This window comes from Anopheles gambiae, chromosome 3, assembly GCF_943734735.2.
Source record: "Anopheles gambiae chromosome 3, idAnoGambNW_F1_1, whole genome shotgun sequence".
Taxonomy (NCBI): Eukaryota; Metazoa; Arthropoda; class Insecta; order Diptera; family Culicidae; genus Anopheles; species Anopheles gambiae.
In genome coordinates this window covers 69758354-69781861 of record NC_064602.1, presented here as the reverse complement: position 1 = coordinate 69781861, position 23508 = coordinate 69758354, and the positions used below count along the sequence as shown (strand labels likewise).

At 45.4% G+C, this 23508-nt stretch overlaps 1 protein-coding gene across 21 annotated transcripts in view; it reads right to left on the bottom strand.

Moving 5' to 3' along the window:
* Positions 1-23508, bottom strand: part of LOC1271118 (MOB kinase activator-like 2) — a 117348-nt gene that overhangs the window by 52226 nt on the left and 41614 nt on the right. Inside the window, exons 1-2 of one of the 21 annotated variants that reach the window (XM_061661247.1) lie at positions 23148-23456; positions 6093-7017 (exon numbers count right to left, since the gene is read on the bottom strand). The exons of 13 other annotated variants lie outside the window; for them this stretch is intronic. In XM_061661247.1, the coding sequence (XP_061517231.1) occupies positions 6093-6274 (182 nt within the window). In that variant the 5' untranslated portion in view covers positions 6275-7017; positions 23148-23456. Of the gene's footprint in view, positions 1-6092; positions 7018-23147; positions 23457-23508 lie in introns of those variants that run through there. 7 more of the 21 variants (XM_061661248.1, XM_061661250.1, XM_061661249.1 and 4 more) reach the window with 7 other exon arrangements.

Sequence of the window (23508 nt, the reverse complement as noted above, 5' to 3'; positions counted from 1 at the left end):
AAACGCACAACAAAACGGAGCTGCATTCAATTCAGCTTCCATTAAATGGAATGGAAAAGAGCATTTGGGACTCAAACTTGCACTAAGAAATGTTCAACATTATCTGTCTAGTTTTGCGTTTAAAAAACCAAAAAACAACAAGGGCTATTATACAGTATCGAAGCAATGAAACCAAATCAAAAATTATTTTTATCGCCCCGACTTTGAAGGTTAGCTGAAGCACGTCGATAGACGTTAACAACAAAGCATTGCACTTCCAACTACCGGAACAGTAGAGCAAAACACTTTTTCTTCCGTCGTTCCCTTGGTCTAAGAGCCTTTTATTAAATGCTTTTTTTGGTACAAAGAAAACGAATCTTCGTGACCATTGCGCAGCGGACCACAGGCGAGTGTATACTACCAATATCTTCCCGCAGGGCTATGGCACACACCAAGGAAAGCGTAACACGTGCGGTCAAACCATAACACATAGCTTCCGTCACCGCGCACGGGCTGGCTGGAAAAGTGCAGCAGTTGCGCGACCTTCCCTCGTTGTGTGTGTGTGTTTGCAAATTTATAAGAAGCTTCGCTCCTTCCTTTTCTCCTTACACTGGGGCGGCAGTGAGTTGGCATACTGCAAACAACCAACTTCGCTTCGAATACATGCGCGCCAGGGGATTATGCAAACACAGGAGCGCGCGCGCGCGCGCGGAGGAAAAACAACACTGAGTGTTCGCGTAATCTCTATCCACGATGACCGTGTGTGCAGAAACAACCGGACAAGAGCATAGAAGGAGGCACCCTCTCCTCTTTACACTAGAGCTTTCTAGAGGGTGCAGATAATTCATAATGCAGATTTTCTCCCACTCTTTTCCTCCCCGGAAGAGGCCATCGTGGGGTGGTTCGTTTTGTATCCAAATGCATTTCTCTCCCGGAACCGTATTGCATTAGGTAGCAGCACCAAGCGACGACCCAAGAACAACACAACAATTGCGATTCATTAGTGGCATCGGCGCTTTTAAAGGTGCAATTAATTCAACACACCGACGACGATGACCACGAGGCTTTTGTAGCCTGTGGAGATGGTTGTGCGTCTTGTTTTTGAAAGTACCGTTTTAATAATTTAACAAATATCATGAATAATGCCAATTAGGCAAAGGGAAAAATTGCACCGAAAAACAGAGGGGCCTATGTCGCATTGTGTGTGGCCAAAATTATAATCCAATCTACAAAAAATAAGAAGATGAAAAACAAATGTAATTGCAATTATAATCGTTCTTTTCAATGCAGCGTTGTCGGTGACGTACACAAAGCTTTCCCGCTTTTATGGCCACGCGCCACCAACCGAGTGATCTGCATCGCGGAAGGAACGACGACGTCGACGACAAAGACAGTTGTTCCCCATCTGTTTTGCTTAGTGCTAAATCCTCTCAGACGGAACACACAATCACGGATGGTGGTTCCAGGCCGATGATGCACGCGCGTTTCTCCCCCGCGGGAAGTGGTGCCGTTCTAGTTGTGGTAAACAAAATAATTAACCTTCACGCGCGCAATTCTTTCCTAGGGTATGGCATACACATGCCATCTTTCTTACCCACCAAGCGCATTGTTGTGGGACATTAAAGGGAGACTGACTTTCTGTCAAAGAGAATGGAAACGCGTTGGAAAACTGACGCGGTGCGCGCCTAGTTCTACTTTAAAGGTTTGAAAGTGGTATTGGCGGCAATAAACAAATCCACCAAGCATTGTGGTTGTCCCTCCCATAGTATAAAGGGCACGTTTTGCCTTGTTCCGGATAGAAATAGTTGTCGACCATGCCCCGTTTCTCGTCTAGTAGTACGTTATGCTACGACGGCTCCAACTCCATTAGCCCACACTGTAGAACGTGACTCCTGTCCGTACACGTTCGTGTTGCGTTTCTTTGGGATTTGCCCTAGTTGCAAACACAGACGCGGGACAACAGCGCGAAAAACAATACCCGATCTCTCCCGGCTGGCTGGTTTGTCCGGTTGACATTGTGCTCAGCTGGATGGAACACTGACTTTCCGGTTTTTTCGAGCGCTGATGAGAAGGAGGCAAGGTTCTTGTCCGCTCGTGGAACTTGCCGCGCGCACGCGATCACAAATCAGCGAAGCACGCACTTGCAGAGGAACTCGAATATCTCTCGGCACTCTAGTGCTAGGGAGGGCTCTAGAATGAACGAACGAACGAGATCATGATCACCGCAAACACCCGGAACAGCACACCACCACCCACCACGCGGATCAGGTAACACACACACAAACTGCATGTGAAAACACATGTGACAGTTTTGTAAATGAAGCTTAAGTCGTTGCAGTTAGATATAGCGGTCGGTCTGATCGGCAAGCTACTCTGGGGAGGGAGACCAGTGGCACACCTTTAATTGAAGGTTTCGATAGCAGAAACTAGTTTCTCTTGTCCCGGAAAAGCAGACACCTGTAGTACCAGTAGAAGCCGCCCGACGGACAGCTATGGTAATCACTTACTAGTGCTACCTAGAGCACACGCTGTTGGTATAGCGTCACCCGAGAGCGTTACTTCCAGAAACAGTCACTTAAGGTGCTGCCAATTTCCCAATGTTACGGTTGTTGTTTTCGGTTGAACACTTACCTGTAAGTGGAAGGCAAAAAAAGAAAGAAAGAAAGCGATTAGCATGATGTTGTACCTCGACATATGACAGATAGATCCAGAAGAATATAGGCAATCGACATTGGAATTAATATTTAATGCAGCAGAGAAGTGGATTCAATCAATCGATGACAAGAATCATATGAAATTGGATATTCAAAGCATTGGAATACACCTGTCCCACCTTGCTTTTGAGGTTCAAGCGCACGTTCCTTTCTTTTCCAGACTAGTTCTCCATTATCATTAACAGACGATGTTGAAATGTTGAAATCGTTATTGATTGGTTGAGTTCTAAATGATCTTACAGCGTTTATCACACTTCGATTCAGTTGATTTCAAGCTTCACTGGAATCAGTTTGGTTTAAAGTGCACTACCATAAAGGCTACATGAGGTGTAGTCGTCGTGATAATGATCTTGCTTTTGTTGTACTACTCGCTCTTTCTCTGTCACATCGCAGCTGCACACGAATATCCCGGCAGATGTACAGAGCCTCCCACCAATAGGACCTCCATACATGAGATGTGTGACAACTATGATGAAACGATAAGTAACAGCACCAACAACGAGTGGTATCTGTACCCAGTCGACTACGAACCGCACCATGAGAAGGGCTATCAGACGGATACATTCTTCCGGATCGGCGGCATAGACTGGCGGTGTATCGATCTTGTGGTACGATGTGCAAATCGTACCCGGCTTCAGCTGACACTGCGGTGTCAGAATGTGAGCGTGGTGTACTACGTGGATCTCCTACAATCCTACCAGGACAATACCCGTTGCTGCCAAGTTCAGCTAAAGATGAGCCCGGATATGAGCGAAAAGTGTAACGTCGAGCAGGTGGGCTACGAAGTCTGGGGCCATGCCTCGCGGCTACTGTTCGTGCAGATGTGTAACAACATGCTGCACCAGGAGCGTTACGTCGAACGGTACTGGCTGTTCGTATCGCGCAATCAAAACGCATCGGAATTAGAGCGTTCTCTACAAATGCTGCTTAAGCACTACCGATTCTTACGGTTGAACGCATCTTCGGCGTCACCAATCCACAAGGACACTGCCTGCGATTGTGCCATTTTTGATCGGTACTTCGAAAAGCGGATGCACTGCAACACGCCGATGTTCGATCAATCGGTAGGCAGCAGTAGCGTGGAATCGATTCGTCGCAAGAAGTGGCACTTGAACGACACGAAAAACGTAGTCATCGCCGTTCCCAAGTTTGTGGTGTACATCGTGCAAGGTGTTGCAGTGCTTGCTGGACTCTTATTTGTGGTGCTCATACTGCGACGCCATGAGGAATATGAGCTGTGATTTTGCAACGAACTGAAGATGCGCTGAAAAGCCTGAGAACTTTCATTTTCATGGGAACGCCATCGTTCTACCGAATTCCCTCTTCGTTGTGGCTTATTTTTCAGAACTTTCCTCCCATCCGTGCAGACCGATCTCGAATACGATTTTCTCACGCGGTCTCTTTTAGCGCAGAGGGAAACATCTCTTGCAATAGCTATACAGGGTTTCCCGCGATTTATTGGTCAGTTCCCATGATTTTTTGGTGGGTTCCCATCAACTTTTGGTGGGTTCCCATAGATTTTTAGTTTTTTCCCATAATTTATTGGTATCTTCCGATTGGATATCAATACAATTGGACCAACAAATTCTGGGAGACGGCCAAAAAATCGTGGGAACGCACCAAAAAAATATGGGAACCCACCAAAAATTGCTGGGAACCAACCAATAAATCGTGGGAAACCCTGTAATAACACAAAAACATACTAACCATTATTGCAATCTGATGCGCTCCCATCATCGATCGGACGTGCAAAGAATCGATACAACAGTGCGGAGTGTATGTGAATGTTTGTGTGAAAAAAACCGCCGCGTCAGCAAGAAATGGAAGTTGAATCCGTGAGCCAAACCGGACTGAGAAATGGGATTTTATGGTCGCTTTATTATTGTGCTCGGGTTGAACGTTCTGAAGTAGACCGTCTGGATGGACCAGACACGTTCGCAAGATCAAACGGTTTTTGGGGATAGTAAAACAATATTATTACATATTTCGTTGGGAAGATAAATGGGGCAGGAATAATACAGTATTGTAGAATATGATATGAAAATGAAGTTAAATAAATTCAAATTAATAAGCAGCTTCTATTGTTCATACATTCCGCTTAACAAAAGGTGGATCGAATTGGTCGACCAAATCACAGAATTTCATTTGTTTCGTAAAGTGTGTGAAGGTGAAAAATGTATTCCAGGAAAAACATTTCCCTACCGCTTTGCAGCAGCAACAATCCGAATCCGTCATGCTCGACGAAAAGCTGCTTTGCTTGCTGTCCATTTGTCAGCTGCCCGTTCCAGCCGAACCGAAACGTCGGTCGGCGGCGGCGGCGACTGCACACAGTTGTGTCTTTCTCCTTTGATGTGCCTTTTCCACCGACACCACATAACGGGACCAGCGGCTAACCCTCCCCCCAGATTCCGGGGAAAATTTCCGCTGGGAAAATTCAGCTCATTGCAGACCGCAGGCACGTTATATACACACACAGCTGCCCTTGCTTTACCCGACGAGTTTCTCCAAGTAGCGGACCTTACAGCACACGGCGAGAAAAATCGGGACACTTGGAAAGGTCTCGTGCTTCTTCCTCTAGTCAGTGGGGGGGAGTTTTGCGGGTGGAAAATGACATTACGATGATGCGCGCAACCGTTCCACACCAGACACAGCACAGCTGCTGCTACTGCAGCTTCGAAGCGGCAAAAGATTATCGAGCATCGGTGCTCAATCCCCAAAGCAGCGAGTGAATCTCTCAACCGTAAAACACTTCCCACAACAAATGGCTGTGCCGTTTTCTTCGCCTTCTTTTTTACTTTTCAATTTGTGAAGCTTGCAAAGGGAAAGTTTAACACACGGACGGAACAGACGGAATGGGGTAACTTCCAGCGCGAACTCCAACGATCACTTCAATTCGGGAGACAGATTTTTTGTTCTGTGAGTGTAAAATAACAAACACATATTTTACACCATTCAAGAAAGGTTTGAGTTCTATCGTTCCATAACGGATGGGGGGAAATTGTGCTACAATTTACCGGGAATGCTGAAAAAACAAACAACTCCACAGGTCGAAGAATGTAGATCGTGAGATCGTTTTGCGCGCCCGAATGGAAAGGAAAGAAGTATATACAAAAAACTCGGAGAGAAGAGGCGCATAATCTACCGGAGCGTGAAAAATTGTCTTTTTTTTCAGCCTCATAAACAAGGCCTCAACAAACCTGAAGCAGAGCTCAAGCGAAGTTCATCTGGGCTTTAACAATTTCTGCACCATAATCCATGGAAAGTGTGTTAATAGTTTCTCGCCCTTTCGAATCGATCAATATCGCTTTTTTTAGCAACCTTAAACTACCAACATCATCATCATCAGCTTGACATGCGTTGATCACGTCATGTAGGGTTCGTCGCCTACACAATACTTACGCTACTAAACCGCCGAGAAATGCGACCGGGCCGCCACCGATGAGCCGGATTTTCCTGTGACAGGAATCGAACAGCGACGGCCGGGCGTGGGGCGGCGACGAAGCGTGGCTGTGCAGTCCCACTACGCCACCACCGCCCGCTCCCGGCCCATGTCCGATCAGATGTGCCGGTGAGCGAAGCATCGCCTTCAAACGTTCGCGCAACTTGCTCAACCGGAAGAGCGTATCCTCCAGCGTTGTCGTCCTTGCCCCCTTGTCGCCAACGCGTCCCACCCGCACGCGCGCGCACAAACAGCCACGCACAAACCCTTTAAATGATAGGATCCGTGAATGGCAGGCGAGACGGTGGGTAGAGACAGATACAGACGGAAGCACAGCCCCCCCGGCCACTCGTAGTTGCAGCTGTCACACGTCACGCGTAACGTTTTGGTGAGGAAACTTTTCTTTCTATTTCATTTAAAACTTTTCCTTTTCACAAACACAACCAACCTGCTGCAAGGATGCGCCCCGCACGATGTTCGCGCGCTGTTGTCTCGCAGATCAAAACGTGTAGGGAAGGTAAGGTTGTAGGTGGATAAAAGGGGGGATATGATGGTGTGTTAAAACAAAGCACATGAGCAGCAAAACAAATACTTTTAAAAAAACACCCTCCTCGACAATAAACAGAAAGAACTACAACACTTATCACACAACCACCACTACGACGACACACGGGGAGGGTTTCCTGCCTTCATCCTGGTTTTCGCGTTGACTACTACGATACGATCAAGCGAGCGATGGGTGAAGATTTCTTTTTCAATTTCTTTTGCTTTCTTTTGCTTATTTTCACCCCACTTTCACTCTTGGATTCAATTGATTTATACTTTTCTTCTTTTTCTTCTTCTTCTCTTGCACGATCACTCACGGAACTGTTGCTGAGGGTGCTGCTGTGGTTATAGTTGAAAAAACAAAGGAAAGATGATTACTAATTTATCGCAAAGGAAATGAGAACAGAACGCGTACGGAAATTGCACTTTGAAAAAGTTTAGTTATGTGTTGTTTTGATTTGAGTTTTTGTTGGTTTTTGTTTTGCCAAGGAACGACGGATTGTGTTGAGCGGCACGTGTTGGTTTTTTTATTTTCATTCAGACTTTTTTTTCTTTTCTCTTCTCTTCACTTCTTAATTACTATCACCTTCACATTTCTCACTTTTTTGTATCTTTTTTTGTACAATTTTATAATAATTATTGAGTTTTTTTTTGTAGTTCTATTTGATTTTAATCATTTTTCACTTGCACTTTTTTCCTTAAACCAACTTCCAACTACCATATATGTATAATAAAGACAATAGAAAACAAAAGAAACACACACACACAAAAACCACATTAAAAGCTGTCCAGGGGGGGAACGAAAGTGAAAATAGGATGCAAAGCGAACAATTAAAGGCAAAAACGTACAGAGCACGCAGACAAAACAACAAACACTAGAGAATAGAAACGATAACAAAGGTGAAAAACGCAGAGAGGTAGTAAAAACACCGACAAAAACACTATCGAAAACGCGCGTTCAATTGTACGTTTCTCCATCACTTTCCAATTCCCAGAGAGCCACGTGTGTGTGTGTGTGTGCGTGCTGAAGGAGTCTTTACAATTATTCGTAAAAATGAATGAAACTTGGATTTGGATAAAGCTATGGTACACTCGGTAGGTACAAAAAATGAGAAATTAAAAGGCAAATTATATCACACCCCATATCACTGTAACTGCCGAGAGAGTGAGATAGTGCCCCCGTCACAACAACGCATTATTTACATTCAATGCAGTTTATCGTTTCTTAACTCATCGCATTTTACTTCTTGCACCGGGGCTGGGAGGGCGGTGACCACCAACACAATCTGGCAGGCGCGTCTATCGTTTTGGTTTGAGTTGCAGTTTCACCTACGGCTTGGATATGACACACATCATCCCGGTTGCACACCACACGGTGATGTTTCCACGTCTTCCTAAAGACGAAGCAAGACGTTTGACGTACGAGAGGCTGGCTTTACGCCACTTATCTCCGTCCCCATCAGAACCGGCGGTGGTGCGATGCAGCAGCGGGGCAGAGCACTTTTTATCGATTGTTACGCAGTCGCCCCCGGTCCGAAAGACACACTTTCGCACTTACAAAATTGCACCTACCTTCCCCCATACATTGTTTTACATTTTATATCCTTCGCGAGTTTGCCGTCCTTTGGCTCCAAGTGTATTGAACGTAAATTGGTTTCCCTTCCCCCATTTAGCCATACGCGACCTCATCTAAAGTGACGGAGGCACGGGGACAAGAGGCGATTTAAAAGCGTTGTTCTACTAAGGAACCATTTTCCATCACTGTTTTGCACTGTGTGTCACGAAGCAGTGCTTCGCGAGAGGAGAAACGCGGCGAACAGCGCTTTTACCATGCAAAACGGCCTTTGCATCGATCGAATGAGGGGAGGAGAATGAGATTGCAACATAATATGCGCGCACCGTTGAAGGAAGAGTGCTTTTGTTGTGCTGTTTGTTTTCACTTTCAAAATGGGAAGCCTTTCCTTTCGTGCATCGAGCAAGGAGAGCAGCCTTCGTTTGATCTGATTGCATAAGTGTGCAAGTAAAAGCAATGACTTTTCGAATGAAAACATTCTCATGAAGCTTTGCTTTGCGCGTGATGGTCTACTTGCAAAACCGGCTTAAACCATTCAAAACACACGCAGCTGAACATTTAACTTATTAAATGCCGTACTAATCTCTGTCCTCATTTTTTGGGGGGAGCCTAAATTTTCATGCTAAACTCACGCACTCATCCACAAAGCAAAGCAGCCACTTGAGAAAACAAAGCGAGCTGAAGGGGATAGTAATCCTTTCTCGTTTCACAAAGCGCGTGTTTAATCCAATCTGTCAACGAATCCAAGGAATGATTTCTGACTTATTTTTGGGGTCGGCACAACATGCGGGTGGCAACGGGACTCCCCCTTGTGCCTTCTTCCTGTTGTCTTACACTTCATAATCTGCCCCGCTCTTAAGAAAACAATAGAACCGTTTCATGGCAACGAAATTCGAGCAACCGAACCCGAAGGGGCGACGTGACGCTGGTCTGTCGGTCCGACATTTCAACCGCAAACAACAGTGCGCGCAGCTTTCGTGTCGGCTGGATGTGGTTGAGGGGGGGACTCCTGTGAAACAAAGCCTAACCACAATGTCACGCCAAACGACCAAGACTCTTTACGATCGTTACGCTACTTTGCGTAAGTTACTTGAGAGCTTGCGTTCATATCTGCATCTGTCACAGAGGAACCTTGCTTCCCGTATCAGATGAGAAGGGGAGAGAGCTACTACCAGAAACATATACCACATCTCCTCTCTCCAAGTACTTCCCCTGTCCCCCCGCAGTGGCTTTTCCTTCTAATGGTACAATGTCACGTGCAAAACAAGTGCTGCTGCTGCTTGTGTTTATCGTTGCGTTTCAACACACACACAGCACACCCCCAAAAGGCGATGTCAAAATGCGACACTTGAAACCTCCACCAAATTGAAATATCTCCAACTTCCTCATCGAGGAGGGGAGAGATCTTCGCACGCGCTCACAGGCAAAGGGCCAAAAGAATGGTTTTAATTGTGCGTTTTCTCAAGGCGCTCACGCTCATTTCGGGGGGGGTTGTTTCATTCCCGGTGGCCACCGAAATGGAAGTCCTACAACTGCCACCATCACCCGCCCGTGTGGAACCATTTTACTGTGCGTGTGTGTGTGTGACAACAAAAACGCCGTCTGGTGGGCCGTCAACCGGCAAAAACTCAGTGTACGCATAAAAGGTGCTCTATTGTTTCAGTTTCGATTGTAAGATGATAAGATACCACACCACACGTGTGTCTCACCCTTGAGAATGTGGTCAAACCATTTAAATGTTGAGCAAAGAGAAGGGACTGAACAAATCTGGAGGAAACTGTTCATAATTGAATGCATCTGTCACCTTCAATATTCTATGATACTAACTCAAACATACAACAGCGCCATCTGTTGGGAAATGCAAAAGTGTAAACATATCCATAGTTTGAAATTGATAAGAAGATAGTAGAAAACAGTCTGGTATAACTTGAAATATAGTTTGAAGGTGCTTCTGACTGTTCGGTGCACAGTATAGAACGATGGACAAAAGGGTAGGACAACTCTAAATCCCTTTGCCTTCCGTTTCAAGATGTAAAAAAGTTTAAAACAACCTGAAGTGACCTGCGAGGTAGTTTGCAGATGTAAGAAATGACAATTTTATTTGTTTTTCTTCACTACACAAAACCGATCGGCTCAAACAAAGTAATGTTTGTCGACAATTCACCACATTTACTATCACAAACAAACCCAACAAAGCACACCAAAGTAGAATTTGTATTTATCCTCTTTAGCAACAACAACAACCACACCAACTACAAAAATGTATATTCACCGTTTCTCTTCGGTTCGTGCGAAAAATGACGATTATTTGGGGAAAAGGAAATGTTTACAAAGCGTGGTTGCGGCAAAATAAACCGTCCCTAATTCGGCATCGGCAACGGAACGGAACAGCCGCGGTGCAGCACATGGTCAGCAAATGTAAGGAAAAAAATCGCAAAAACAACATATATATCGCCATTCGATCGGTACAGGAGTGTTCCTGTTTTGACAACGTTTGAAATCAAACGCCACATGCTTTTATTGTGCGTGTGAAATTTTAGAGGCGATGGACTGTATGTCAAATTTTTGGAGTCGCTGATTTTTACTTCATGCTCTATCGTGCAAGCCATAAACAATTTACAATTAACAATGACAATCAGAAACGTCGATATTTGGGGCATTTTTGTATGTGCAATAAAGAAAAATCGGAAACGCTTGTTTTCTAGGTCAATATTAGTAACACACCAGCAGCAGCGGGGATTTTAGATCAGTTCCTCGAGGTCAACCGGAGCCGACACAGAGAGTGAGCTCCACTTTAGGAAGGGTAAGTTTGTTACGCCAATTTTGCAACGCCACGACACTGCCATGGCGAAACGAAACTGTTTTACCAACATTGTACGCGCGCGTTAAAAACTGGCGACAGTGCCCGCGTGTTGCGGAAAAACCTTCAGACTGATCGCAATCGCAAGTAGGAAATAATGTTATGCTTCCACGAGCGATTACACACCGTGTAATATTGGCCTGGAGAAGAGTTTTCCAAGAAGCAGCAACAAGCCCGGCAGATGTGCATGTGTGTTTTTCCTTTCTAACGCTTCCACAGTTTCCGTGAAGTACACGACAGCGGAAGCTCCCCACAATCATTACGAAGAATTCCACATCCCACACCTTTATCTACTCGGCAAATGTTTGATTTGTTCTGAGTGCTTTCAAACATAACGTACGTACAACACACATATCTAAATGCAAACAACATTGTTGCTGTTGGCCCGGTTTCATTCCGACGCCGTGTAATCCTATTTGCTCCAGAACAGCGATTTCAACATCATCGGTAGCAGCAGCAGAGCGCACAATACACCGCGCTGTTCCCGGAGACTGGACGGATGATGGAACAAATCCGTTTACAGAATTGCGCGTGGCTTTGATTTTAACCTCAGCTGAAGGTAACCCGCAATACAACACCTTCGAACGATGGTGGGCTAGTGCCTAAACATGGGCCCACAGTTCCAGGCATTGTTTGCTGTATACCTCCCGGGATTCGTTCGAGGCATTGATGCTGATTTCATGGGAACATTAACTGCACTTCTCCCGCTCCCGTTTCGAGGATTACTCTAGATCCGTGGAAAATCTGATGCGATTCAGACACATTGACTGGGAGGAAATTGGGAGAGCTCACCTTACTAAATGAACGCCATCATAACATCTGAAAATTGGAACTCAATTGCTTATGGTTTTAGGAAGAATTCCAACATGGCAGCTTATCTTTTGGGGGGAAATTCCACCAAATGCGTAAAGCCCATAAAGCCATTGTACAATCTTAGAACTTCAGTACTGTTGCCCATTCTTGACCGCTATTGATCTATCCAACGGACCATACAAAAACACACACACACACAAAGGAAAAAGCACAACTCACTGTCCGTTTATTACGGATGTTGGAAGTGCTACAGTGACGTCAGCACAGGCAAAGACCGACCATCCGGTAGACTGTTTTGTTTTCTTGCCAATCGTATGATCACCATAGATCTTTCGTATTCCTCATATACGATCATGCAAGTACATAAAGTACAATTACAAATGGTCATTGCGCCCCACCCGGTGTGCAAAGGCGACCGAAAAAGGGAAGTTACCCGGCCCCGGTAGCCGCACCAACGAGGAAGTCATTTACGAACCGGACAAAGAGCGTCGTACCTTGCCATAACGAAAGAGCAACTACTAGCTAGAGACTTAGTGTGCTATTGTATGCAGCAGTAGAGTACCGGTCACAGCTGCGTTACCATGGCGATTCGTAAAACAAGAAGTAAAAGTGAGAGTGTAGGTGATTATATGAAGTCGCTGGAGAGCTTCAGAAGAGTGGAGGGCATTGGGACGCTCTGGTGTAGGCGAAGAACGTACTGCTTCGACGGCATAATGGGGGACACGACGACCGTTTGCGATTGGAGCTGGAATTGTTGGCGTCCAAGAGGTAGTCCCAACGGTGAACGATCGCGCTGCTGTGTTGTCCAGGAAGTTAAGAAATCTACCCTCACGCTTTTGCAGACACTGAATCTCCTTTGCCCGTGTTGCTGAACATTGTGTCTAGAAGTGTGGGCCAATTCATGTGGTTATTCCCCACAGCGGCTGTGGATCATCAGAGCCCTCTAAAACAATCGTACATCGTGTCTCCCTCCTGAGTACCTCTTCAGATCCCGCCGTTGTTTGTGATACACACTGTACATCAAACGTCAAGCAACCGGACGGGGGCAACGTGAAGGCTGATTAATTGCCCTTTTGAGCAGAAGACGAAGAAACACCCGAACCAGACAATGGAACCCAAGAGATCTGCACAGCAGGGGACTCCACATTGTATTCCAGCAGCAGTCTCTTTCGTGGCTTAACACACGTCCGAGAAGACGAGATATGTTGCCACGATTCTTTGCAGACACTTCTCAGATATCGCTAGGATGCTTTTGATGCTGATGCCTTTACCATGTCCTAAGCTCTGGCACGGCGAATAGACACTAACCGTCACGATCGGCATCTTCACCGTGACCAGTATCGGCAGCGGTGGGACATACAGATACAGCGATACAGCTTGTGTTGGTCTACCTTCTACGAAACCCCCATTTGGTTTCCCTTTCACCTATGACTAAAGCTGGCCTGGCGTCTAATCTGGAGCAGATCTTGTTGACGAAAACGTGATCGTTTGTTGTGCACCTCCGTAGTATTTCTCCCCCCTGCTCTTACGCGCGCAATTATGAGAGGTACACACCATTTGAATACAGCACCACATCGACCAACAAGATGATCCAGAGAGGTCAGAGATAAATGTGTGACTCGTGTTGGTACATACATCTCAATGAGTCACAGACACATTTCCACTCACTTTCCCTACGAGCTGATGTGTAACGTGGTATTCTCCTCGCATAATACATAATATGTTCGTTGATTACATTATCCGCAAATTTTCAATTATGAATTTCACTTTCCATCACTATCCCAATCGGTAATGACCCGCAGACCTTTCCGCACAGCAACGCAAAGTGTAATTAAATTGCTGACGGACACAACGGGCGGACACTGTCACAACACACACACACACCTCGAGGCTCTCTCAAGGTTAACGTGTCGTACGCGTGAAAGCCAAGCCCTCTTTTGTGCGTCTGCCGGTAAGGCCACGAAGCAAACAAACTAGACGGCGGTAGCGCAGCCTCGAGAGAAGCCTAAACCCGAAGGCACGCCACTCCGTAAGTTCAGCGTCGACTCACGTAATTTTCCAGCAATTCTCTCACGCTCATAAATCCTCGCGAGGTAAAAAAAAGTCTAGCGCAAAAACAACATACCTCGCCTCTAGTGGTAGCCATAATTACCCTTATGGAAAAGTAGGCGCACTTCTAGAGATGGCGCATCATGATGATTTTGTTTTTTTTTTACCATCAGTTTGTGTGTTCTTGTCAGGTTATTAGCTTTTTTTGTGTTGGTATGTTTGTTGTGGTCGTGATGCCACCACATGACACGTGATGCAGTAATTAAAAGCTCCTAAACACAGACATGCACACACACACATACTGCTTCACTTCAAGGATATAGTGAGGGATCCCGCTGCTGACGTTGTTGGAAGGGCTAGTTAAACAGCTGCTGTTAAGCGAATATCGTTATGCCATTAAACAAACTGTGTCTGCTGTTGTCGTGACGAGTTGCGTAAGGCTCGAGCTTGCTGTTGTGTCGTGCCTAAAAACTGTGAGGGTCTTTTTTTGCATACGACGACATTGAACCATGATTAACGCCAAGCTCTTGTCAGACCAGACACAACTCAGACTGAAACTCGGCTACACAAGAGTGGTTCAACAACACGTACAGAGCTTGGTGCTACGAAAGCTCTATCGTGAACTCTCGGTCAAGATTTTGAGTTGTGTTCAAGTGACAGAGAGAGAAACATCCTGAATCCAACAGAAAATATGACTGCCCAACTAAAAGGTTCCATCTAAGGGCTATTCCTTTTCATCCATCAAACATTCCGATGAAAATGAAACCATTTTGTCTTTCGGTCCTCCTTATTCCGTTCCTCTTCCTCCAGACACACATCCGGCTCACAACAAACGTCTGTTCCATCATCATGTCTCCGCTTGTGTTTACCGAGAATCAATTCTTCACCAAATGATTGATGTTTGAGGCCCAAGAACGCACGTTACTCCGGGTGATCCACTGCCAAAAATTCGGACCATTACACATCACTGCGAGACTCAAAATGGAACCATCGAAGGAGCATGAAAAGTTACAGAACACAAAACCGGCCCACTATTATGAATCAGCATCTTGCCGGAGCCGCTTTTTTGTTCGTTGGTGGCAGAAACCTGCAGAACATAAACTTGACCACGCGTGATTGTTTGGCGGGTTGCACTTTATACTGCTGCTTAATGGTTTTGGTTCTGCCCTCTTCTTGCGAGTGACTTGTGCTGCACACAACCGCAGGAAGATTATTTGGAATGATTTAGTGTAATTTGTGCCCACCTTTGAAACTTTGACTCAAAGGAATCAACTCGAAAGAATTTATACCTCCTCTCCAAATTGCACAGCATCCTCTAATAGCACCCAACCGAAAAGGGCAGATCTGGAGCTGGAGGTTTTATTTTTGGAAGCAGGCGCCATCCTCAGGCCTTCGGGCAATGCTGCTGCTGCTGCTGCAGTGTGTGGAAGCTTTCGAGTGCAAACCGGTTTTTTGGAGTTAGCGATCCTCCAAACACAGTCAACAGTCGGATGAGAACGCGATCGACAAGATAAACCATTCCGAAGCGACAAGGGGAAGTCCCGTGCAAGTCCCGTGCAAGTCCCGTAGCAAAAAGCAAGACAAAACCACATCGAATCTGCTGGTTGTAATTTGCAGTTTCTTGAAATTTGAGTTAAAAATCTACAAAAAGAAAATATCGTAGCACAATTTATAGATTGAACGCCACAGCGCCGCTCGTGATGTAGGTCGTGATTTTCTGCAATTCAGTTTGTGTTGTTCGTGTCTCGGAAGTATATAATGAAGCCGATCTGCGGTTGATCAATTACAACTAATCAAGATTCGTTTTCCTATTGCTAACGTCACACAGTGTTCGCAAGAGCATTAGGAAATGTAACACAAATTTCAAAAAGCAACAATCTCTCGTGATTTGCAGTTGGAAGAATAATTGGAAAACACAGTTACATCAACAGTGATCTCCAAATGCGCGGTGTGCAGGCCTTCGCGTTCGATTCGTTCCAGTTTAATTCGATTATGGAACCTGAAAGCGACTCCAAAGTTGCCAACCCACCTCCCCCCAAGTAGGCACAGAAAACAAAACCTTGGAAACCATTCGTAAGGTACGCGATGGTGCAGGCAACGGGCGCTTAATTCGAGCAGCCGATCTTGCACGACTAGTCTCTCAATTGTATGGCAACTACCGGTGACTCGAAGATCAGACAACCAGAGCTCAAGACCAGACCAGAGTGTTCAGAGTGCTCCTTCCCTGGAGGGCTCTCTAGTGTTCAATTGTGGTGAACGGTAAAACAACAAACTTCCAATCCAAACCACACGAAATCATGGTTTCTTGCGATCGCGATGAGGAATGGAGGAGTTTGGCCTTTTTTGAAAGGCAATACCCTAACTGGGTTAAACTCCACCGGAGGGAGTGGGATTGAGTGTCCACTGGAAACGGAAAAGCAATGACCACCGCCTTCCTCTACACCTAAAAGCTCCACAGACATCATTTGGGATGACCGCGAAAACTACTCCCCGCACATTTAGCTGGCCTGGTAATTGTTTTCTGTGAACGTAGAAGACCAACAAACAGATCTTGCCAAGTTGATGTTTGGACGAGCCTACTAACGACTGACTTGAAGAGCGTAAAGGTTTTGGAGGGATACGAAAGGTAAGTCGACATGAGTTTGGAAATGTTTGCCTGCTTGCTTAGCGTATGACTGTAAATTAGTGACATTGAAAGCATGGTTGCACAGTGGCCAATGTTGCATGATGGAACTCAACTTCACTGCCGGGAGTTGGTAAGTGGTGGTTCTGCTCTTTAAGGTTTCGAACGAACCCACGAGTTCGAGTGCGTCTCGAAAGATCACCAGACAAATGATTAACAATCAACCGTTGCCGGAATGGCCTTATTGAAGAGAGAGTTGTAAATTATTACAAAGTGAAGTTGAGGTTTGTACGATTTTGGAGATGAAAATTGACTCCCAATTATGTCCATCATCATCAACACTAACTAACTGTTTTTAACACTTTTTAAGTAGATTCCATTGCACATTTGTCGGTTGGTGGTATTCACATCAACAACCCCTTTCCAAAGGGAGTTACACTTATATAAACCCATGTAAAGCCTTTCGAAGAGCGGAATCCATTTACCAAACAGGCCCTTCATTTCTTCCCGCAACAGTGGACATTAAGATCGCGAATGGAAAAATAGATCACAATGAACAACTATTGGCACTAAAGGGGGGGGGGGGAGGTGTGTGTATCGTGTAATCGAGGTGATATAATGGCAAACGATACAACACGCCCTGTGTCGCGCTTGCAACATCACTTTGAAAAACCTTTCATGAGAAGCAGCGTATCCTATGGCAGGCGAGCGAGTAGTTGCAGCGAAACGCCAACAATAGAATGTGAGGAATATCTTTCGCTTTTCCCTCTCTCTCTCTATCTCGGTTGGGGGTTCAATTAGCAAATAGTTGACGTTGGTCCATGAAACACTATCAATCCTCACGTGAGCGATCTCAGATTAACTCAGGTTTCGATGGCTCGAAGTTCGATGATGTTCTTTTCGCCGTGCTCGACAACCATTTATTGGACATCTTTCAACGCATCTTCATCGCTTGTGATTAATTGCTAGCCAGCTGAAGTTTGAGCGTTTCCAAACCAAGAAGTGGTAACAAAAAAAAAAGCATTACTACCACAACCAGGCAAAGAAACCGAGCAAAACCCCCGCGGGGCCCACAGTATCGCCGAGATCCAATTCTCATGTTCTAATTCCCAGACGCGATTAGCGCGTGATCCACAAATGGCATTACACGCGATGAGGAAAGATGAGCCCCCAACGACGAAAAGCGACTAACAACAACAAAAAAACAGAACAGTGATGAACTACCTCGCCCCTCGGGGATGGAGGAGCTATACAGTGAAGCGCGGCATGGAAAATGCTCCCACCAAGCCCGCGGTCAGGTCGGTCACGGGATGGTACAACGTCACCCACCCGCTGGTTGTTGGATGGGAAAATGGAAAATGATTTGCCCACCATCACAAATTATGGAGAGAAACCCGGCGCCACGAAGAAGCGGACCGAGAGAAAGCGTCTTCTCTCATTCGCGTGACCTGCATTTAGGAGTTAGTGGAGGGACGACGACGAACGATCGAGGCCCCAAAGAAGAAGGTTGAACACCAAACATACTTGCTGTCCACTCTCATTACATAAATTAAAGTTTTCGCTATAGCTCGGTTCTAAACTACTTTCTGCCAGAACCGCCAACGACACAAAATCCGAAATCTTTCGTGTCACACAACGCTACCCTTCGGGTGCGCTACATTATCGAGACTTAACGAGGGATAAGCATGATTTATTGATGACCCTAGAGTCCGGGAAGGGGGGCTAGGGGACCCTGTGTGACTCGCAACGACACATCGGGGTCAGAAAAGGTATTAAGCCACCAGAGGTCGACACACGCCAACAATCCGAACGCAACACCGAATTTCCCCTCGGTGTAAGGCACCACAACACGAATCGACCTTCATAATCTGAAGTTGATTTGAGGCGCTTAGTTTTACACCCCCCAACGATGTATTGCAGAAAGTTTGGGTGTGTGTGCGAGGTCAATAATGCTTAATTTGATTAGCACTTCAAGGCCCTTTTGCCCTTGCCCAACCCAAGAGTGGGGCAAGGTACCGGAACGGAGACTATTTTGCAAATGAGTAGCCGCAATGGTTCTTTACTCCACGTTATGGTGCCAAGACATCCAGCAGGTAGGTTAGCCGCTAAATCCAATCGGATCAGAAATTCAACAAAGCAGGGAGTGGGGGAAAATGGTTGTCTAAATAAATAATGTTTGACAGTTTCCAACACGGGTTAGATTGGATTAGTTTTCGGATTTAATCATTCGACAGAAGGAGGGAAAAAAGGAAATTGTTCTCTCTCTCGGTTTGGAGTGTTTGGGGAGCTAAGTTTTTAGTTACCGATTCGCAGAGGGTTCGCGTAACAGAGACGCAACGGTCTCAGCACAAACCCATGTAGAGGAGCATATCTAATTAAACTTGTATGACTCGCATAATAATTTCACTCCACACCCTTCACAACCTGCTGGCTTCAGCGTCATAGCAGAGAAAGACTGCAAGTCCTTTTTTGGAAGACCGACATCGTCGTCGTCGTCGTCGTCCAGTTGTTGCATCCAAGGCGAGAGCATTTCTTTCTGCTATATGATGTAACTTCCCGGTACGGCACACCACCGCGCAACTGGGGAAAACTTCCATCCACAGAGCAAGGGGATCGAGCGATCTATTGCACTCTTTTTATCCGACTCAGACGACGACGTTTTTATTCGTGGAGTTGTCACGTCACTTCGCTGTGCAATCTTATCTCCTCACCCCAAATGGATGACAATTTTCTCGTGGAAATTTTATCAAGCAAATTGAATAAATTGACACACCAACCAGCGAGGTAGTAAGCCCTTCCCATGCTTCTAATTTCCAAGAACCAGGTAGCAAGGATGCCCAAAACGTCTCTATTACCTGTCCTGCTGGGCACTTCTCGGGAAAAAAAAACCTGATACCGAGTGTGATGTTGTGACCCAGTTTGTGTGCCGGAGTTTTCCCGCAATCGTCCATATTTGATAGATCATTTTCTCCAACCTCCAATTTGCACAGCAGCGAGGGAAAGAGTTGCTATCAATTATGCAACACACCGGTTTGCCTGATAGACAGGATCCGCCAAACGGTATCCGAATCGATACCTTCCCTTCCCTGCTGCTATCTTGCAAATGGAAGGGGCAGATGGTTAGATATTGAAACAATATGGAAAGGTTTTGCCCCGTCCCAACGACCTCCATGTTTTGCCCAAGATATGAATATGAATGGCTGATTAGATTTGCAAAGCTACAGATTGGAGGATTGGCTTTAATAAAAAAAAAATCAAAACATGACCTCTCTTTTATAACATATTCGGAAAAAGAGCATCCAACTGTTACTTAATAATGGAAGTAGTACCACCATCGACACCATTTGCATAGGTAATAAAAACCATTAAAAATGATAGCTTCCACAGCAAAACAACAAGAAAAACATCGATCGATCGGGCACACTGTCGGTCGGTCTGTATAAATAATAAACCAACATTTAAATGCATCTTAATATGCACAGACACGCGGCAGATGATCTTCGTTCCGCCGAAAAAAAAGTGTTGAACGTTGAACATTGCCGGTTATTCGCGCGCAATACTGGGGCGCCAATTTCCATAAGATTTCGATCCGATTTCCTCATTATCATTTATCGTTGTGCCTTTTGTGTGTGTGTGTTTTGGTGAGGAGCTAAAGCAAACCCAGAGACGCCACAAAACCTCCCAAAAATACATCTGCCTGCATCCTTCGAGTGTTCTGCATATTTAGCAAAAGCTCTCCTCCCTGCCATGACAGCCCCCACAACAGCTTGGTTTTATGTAATTCCCACCTATTATCTCATATCCATACATTCGCACACCGGAAGTTGCTTCGGATGCTTTCGGTGCAGCGTGTGCGTGTGTGCGAATTTTTGGGAGGCAAAGATCGCTCCTATTACGTGTTCCGAGCCTCACGCTTAACCTATAGTAAAAATAACATGAATATTGATATCTCCCCGGCATCAGGATCATTTGCATAGCGTTCACATTTGCGAATATCTTTCTTCGCGCTGATTTCTTTTGGTGCCTCTCTCATGCTTTGAGGACCGCATTTTGAAGTGAATATTTAGGCCAGTAGTGAGAAAAGTGAATTCATTTTAAAAAAAACGCGATTGCTTAATGATAATTTCAAACCATCATTTTCATCGCCGCGAAACAAACAACTAGCCATTTATCATTAAAATAGCACGAAAAGTACCCAAATCAAATTCGGCGCTGGCGACATTTGACCTGCACTCTGCTGGTTGTTGGCGTTAGGGAGGCGCTTAAGAAGGGTGAACGATGGCTTTTAAAATTAATTTATAACCCATTGACCACACCACACCACCACAAAGAATGGGATGGTGAGATTTCTTTCTCTAGCCAGTCGATTGCGAGAAAGTTCTTCCAGCTGGTTCCTGCCAGCTCCACTTGAGGAGCGTTTTAGAAGACGTTGATTAAAAGGGATTTATTGCGTTATTTATGGGCGTTCGCGTGTTAACAGTTTGACCCTTTTAACTAGCAGCAGCAGCAGCAACAGCGTGAAAAAGGGAACAGATTTTCATTTTATGGTTAGCTCTATTTTCTCAATTTGAAGACAATCTGATAACTACTCTCCCACCCATTTGTCGGTCAGACTGTCAATTACTCAAAATATTTTTTTGAATTGATTATTTCGTAAGCAACGGAAAGTATTATTTTTTTTCGCTAAAGATCAAACTTTAGTTCGTGAAATAGTAATAAAAACCTGATTGAAGGATAATTGCTTGATTTTTCCACTCTTTTTAATGTTCTCTCATACCCCTATACGGAAATTCGTGCATCTGCGTGTGGTGATGGCCCCATACCAGGGAGCAAATGAAGGAAATATTATTCCACGATCGATCGAGCCCCGTTCCAGCTCGTTTGTGGCTGGCTTTCGTCGTTCGCCATAATAATAATGCTGTGCTGTACTCTTTTTTTCTGCAACCGGCCCACGAAACGGACGCGTACAGTGCAGGAAATAAAAACATAAACCAATACACGCGCGCGCGCACAATCCAATCTTTTTGTGGTGTGTGAAGCCGACCGTTGCCTGTTGGCTGCTACGTGTTCCTGTTTCTTGAAGGAACACAGACCCACCCGCAAAGCGAGACCAGCGAGAAGGTGGTTTGATGATTTTTCCCCGTCCGTTCCCATGCGTGGTGCGTGTTTTCTTATTTTAAACCGTTTGCGCTGCGCGGCACTACTCCCTTGGCCGGCCGTGCGTACACAGCACAGTAACGCAAAGCAAACGCGCGTTTCGGTTGCATGAATTATTCTCGCATTTGATTTTGATTATTATTGTTTCACGGCGCGACTGTGCTGGTGCTGCTAAATCGGTCGTTCAACCACCACTGCCAACACACAAACACACACACACTTGTGCCACCCAGAGAGAGAGAGGTGCGTTTGAGCAATAGAATGTATCCCTTTTTAGCCACTTTTTTGTGACAATTTAAAACAGTTCATTTACCACCCTGCACATTATCCGTGGACACCGAACCAAAAAAAAACACTCACTCACATAAATAAAGACGGAAAAAGATGACGGCCCCATAACGAGGAGTACGTTAATTTTCACATCATTTCACCCGACCGCGCGCAAATGAATCTTCCGGGCAATGGGGAGCGAGTTTGTTTGTCTTCTCCCCGCCCCTCGTTGGCAGTAGCGATCGTGGCTGAGAAGAACAAGTGGTTGTAGTAGAACAACTTCTCATCACTCTTGGTTCGTTTTTTTTGGTACCACACTGCAAGTAGTGGTGTGCGTAATGAATTGCGGCGCGATCATCGAACTTTCCTCTTTCTCCTCTAGAGCATGAAACGCAGCTTTTCTCCAGCTGTTTTTTCCTCTTCTCTTCTTTACCTTTACACTAACACACACACACACACATACACGCACAAACACAACCACCGGATGCTGCAGAAATGGTTGGATACAAATGATCTTTCTCCGGTGGCCCTGTGCCAGCCCATGAAAGTATTTGAGTGTGTGTGTGCGTCCGGTTGGTGGTAAAGGTTCGTTCTAAGCGGATCGGGAACAGATGAGATCAAACTGGGCGAGTAATGCAGGGAGGACAGGTGTGCGTGTTGCCGTATATGTGTGCGTGTGTGCGAGCGTTAGAGGAAACCGTTTGATGGATGGACTAGCATTGTACGTTCCTAAACCTTCATTACAAAAGGTTCAATGAGTGTGTTACAAAACGTACGAGAATTCGTACAATTTGTGATTTATCTGTCCTATTATTATAGCACAAACTGTATTTTTTTTTTAATATAAAATCATTCTTGGTGCCTTCACAACACAAATCCACATCAACCTGGCCAACAACACAGTGTTTCTTGTTACACTTCACTGTACTGTACTAAAACATCATTAAAAGCTCCACAAAACCAACACAATCGATTGGCACTGGCCAAACAACCTTTTGAACCACTTATTTTCACTGTTTTATCACATCACACTACCCCCAATGTGGCCCACTTTTTTCGATAGTTGCTCATAAATATTTTGATGAATTCACTTGATTTTTGCTGCTGTTAACTTTTTTTGGTACCTTTCATATTACACGATACGGCTTCAAATTGCCACGCATTTACGGTAAAACGTACATTTAGACTCTATGGTGTTGTGCTGCTTGCTTGCTCATTACAATTATTGCCCGCTATCGGTCGCGATCGGTCGAGTTGGCAAACGGAATAATAACGGAAATAAAAATAAAAACAACAACTCCCGCACGAAGAAAAGTGCACACTACAACACCACGATACCCGAGACCGGGAATATCCGTTCACACGCGGCGGCAACGACTCACGACCAATCCACGCAACGGCTCAAAATGAACTGAGCGACAGTCGGTGTGTGTCCATCTCTCACCAGCAGCTTCCCAAAGCGGCGAACCAACAAGCAACTGAGCG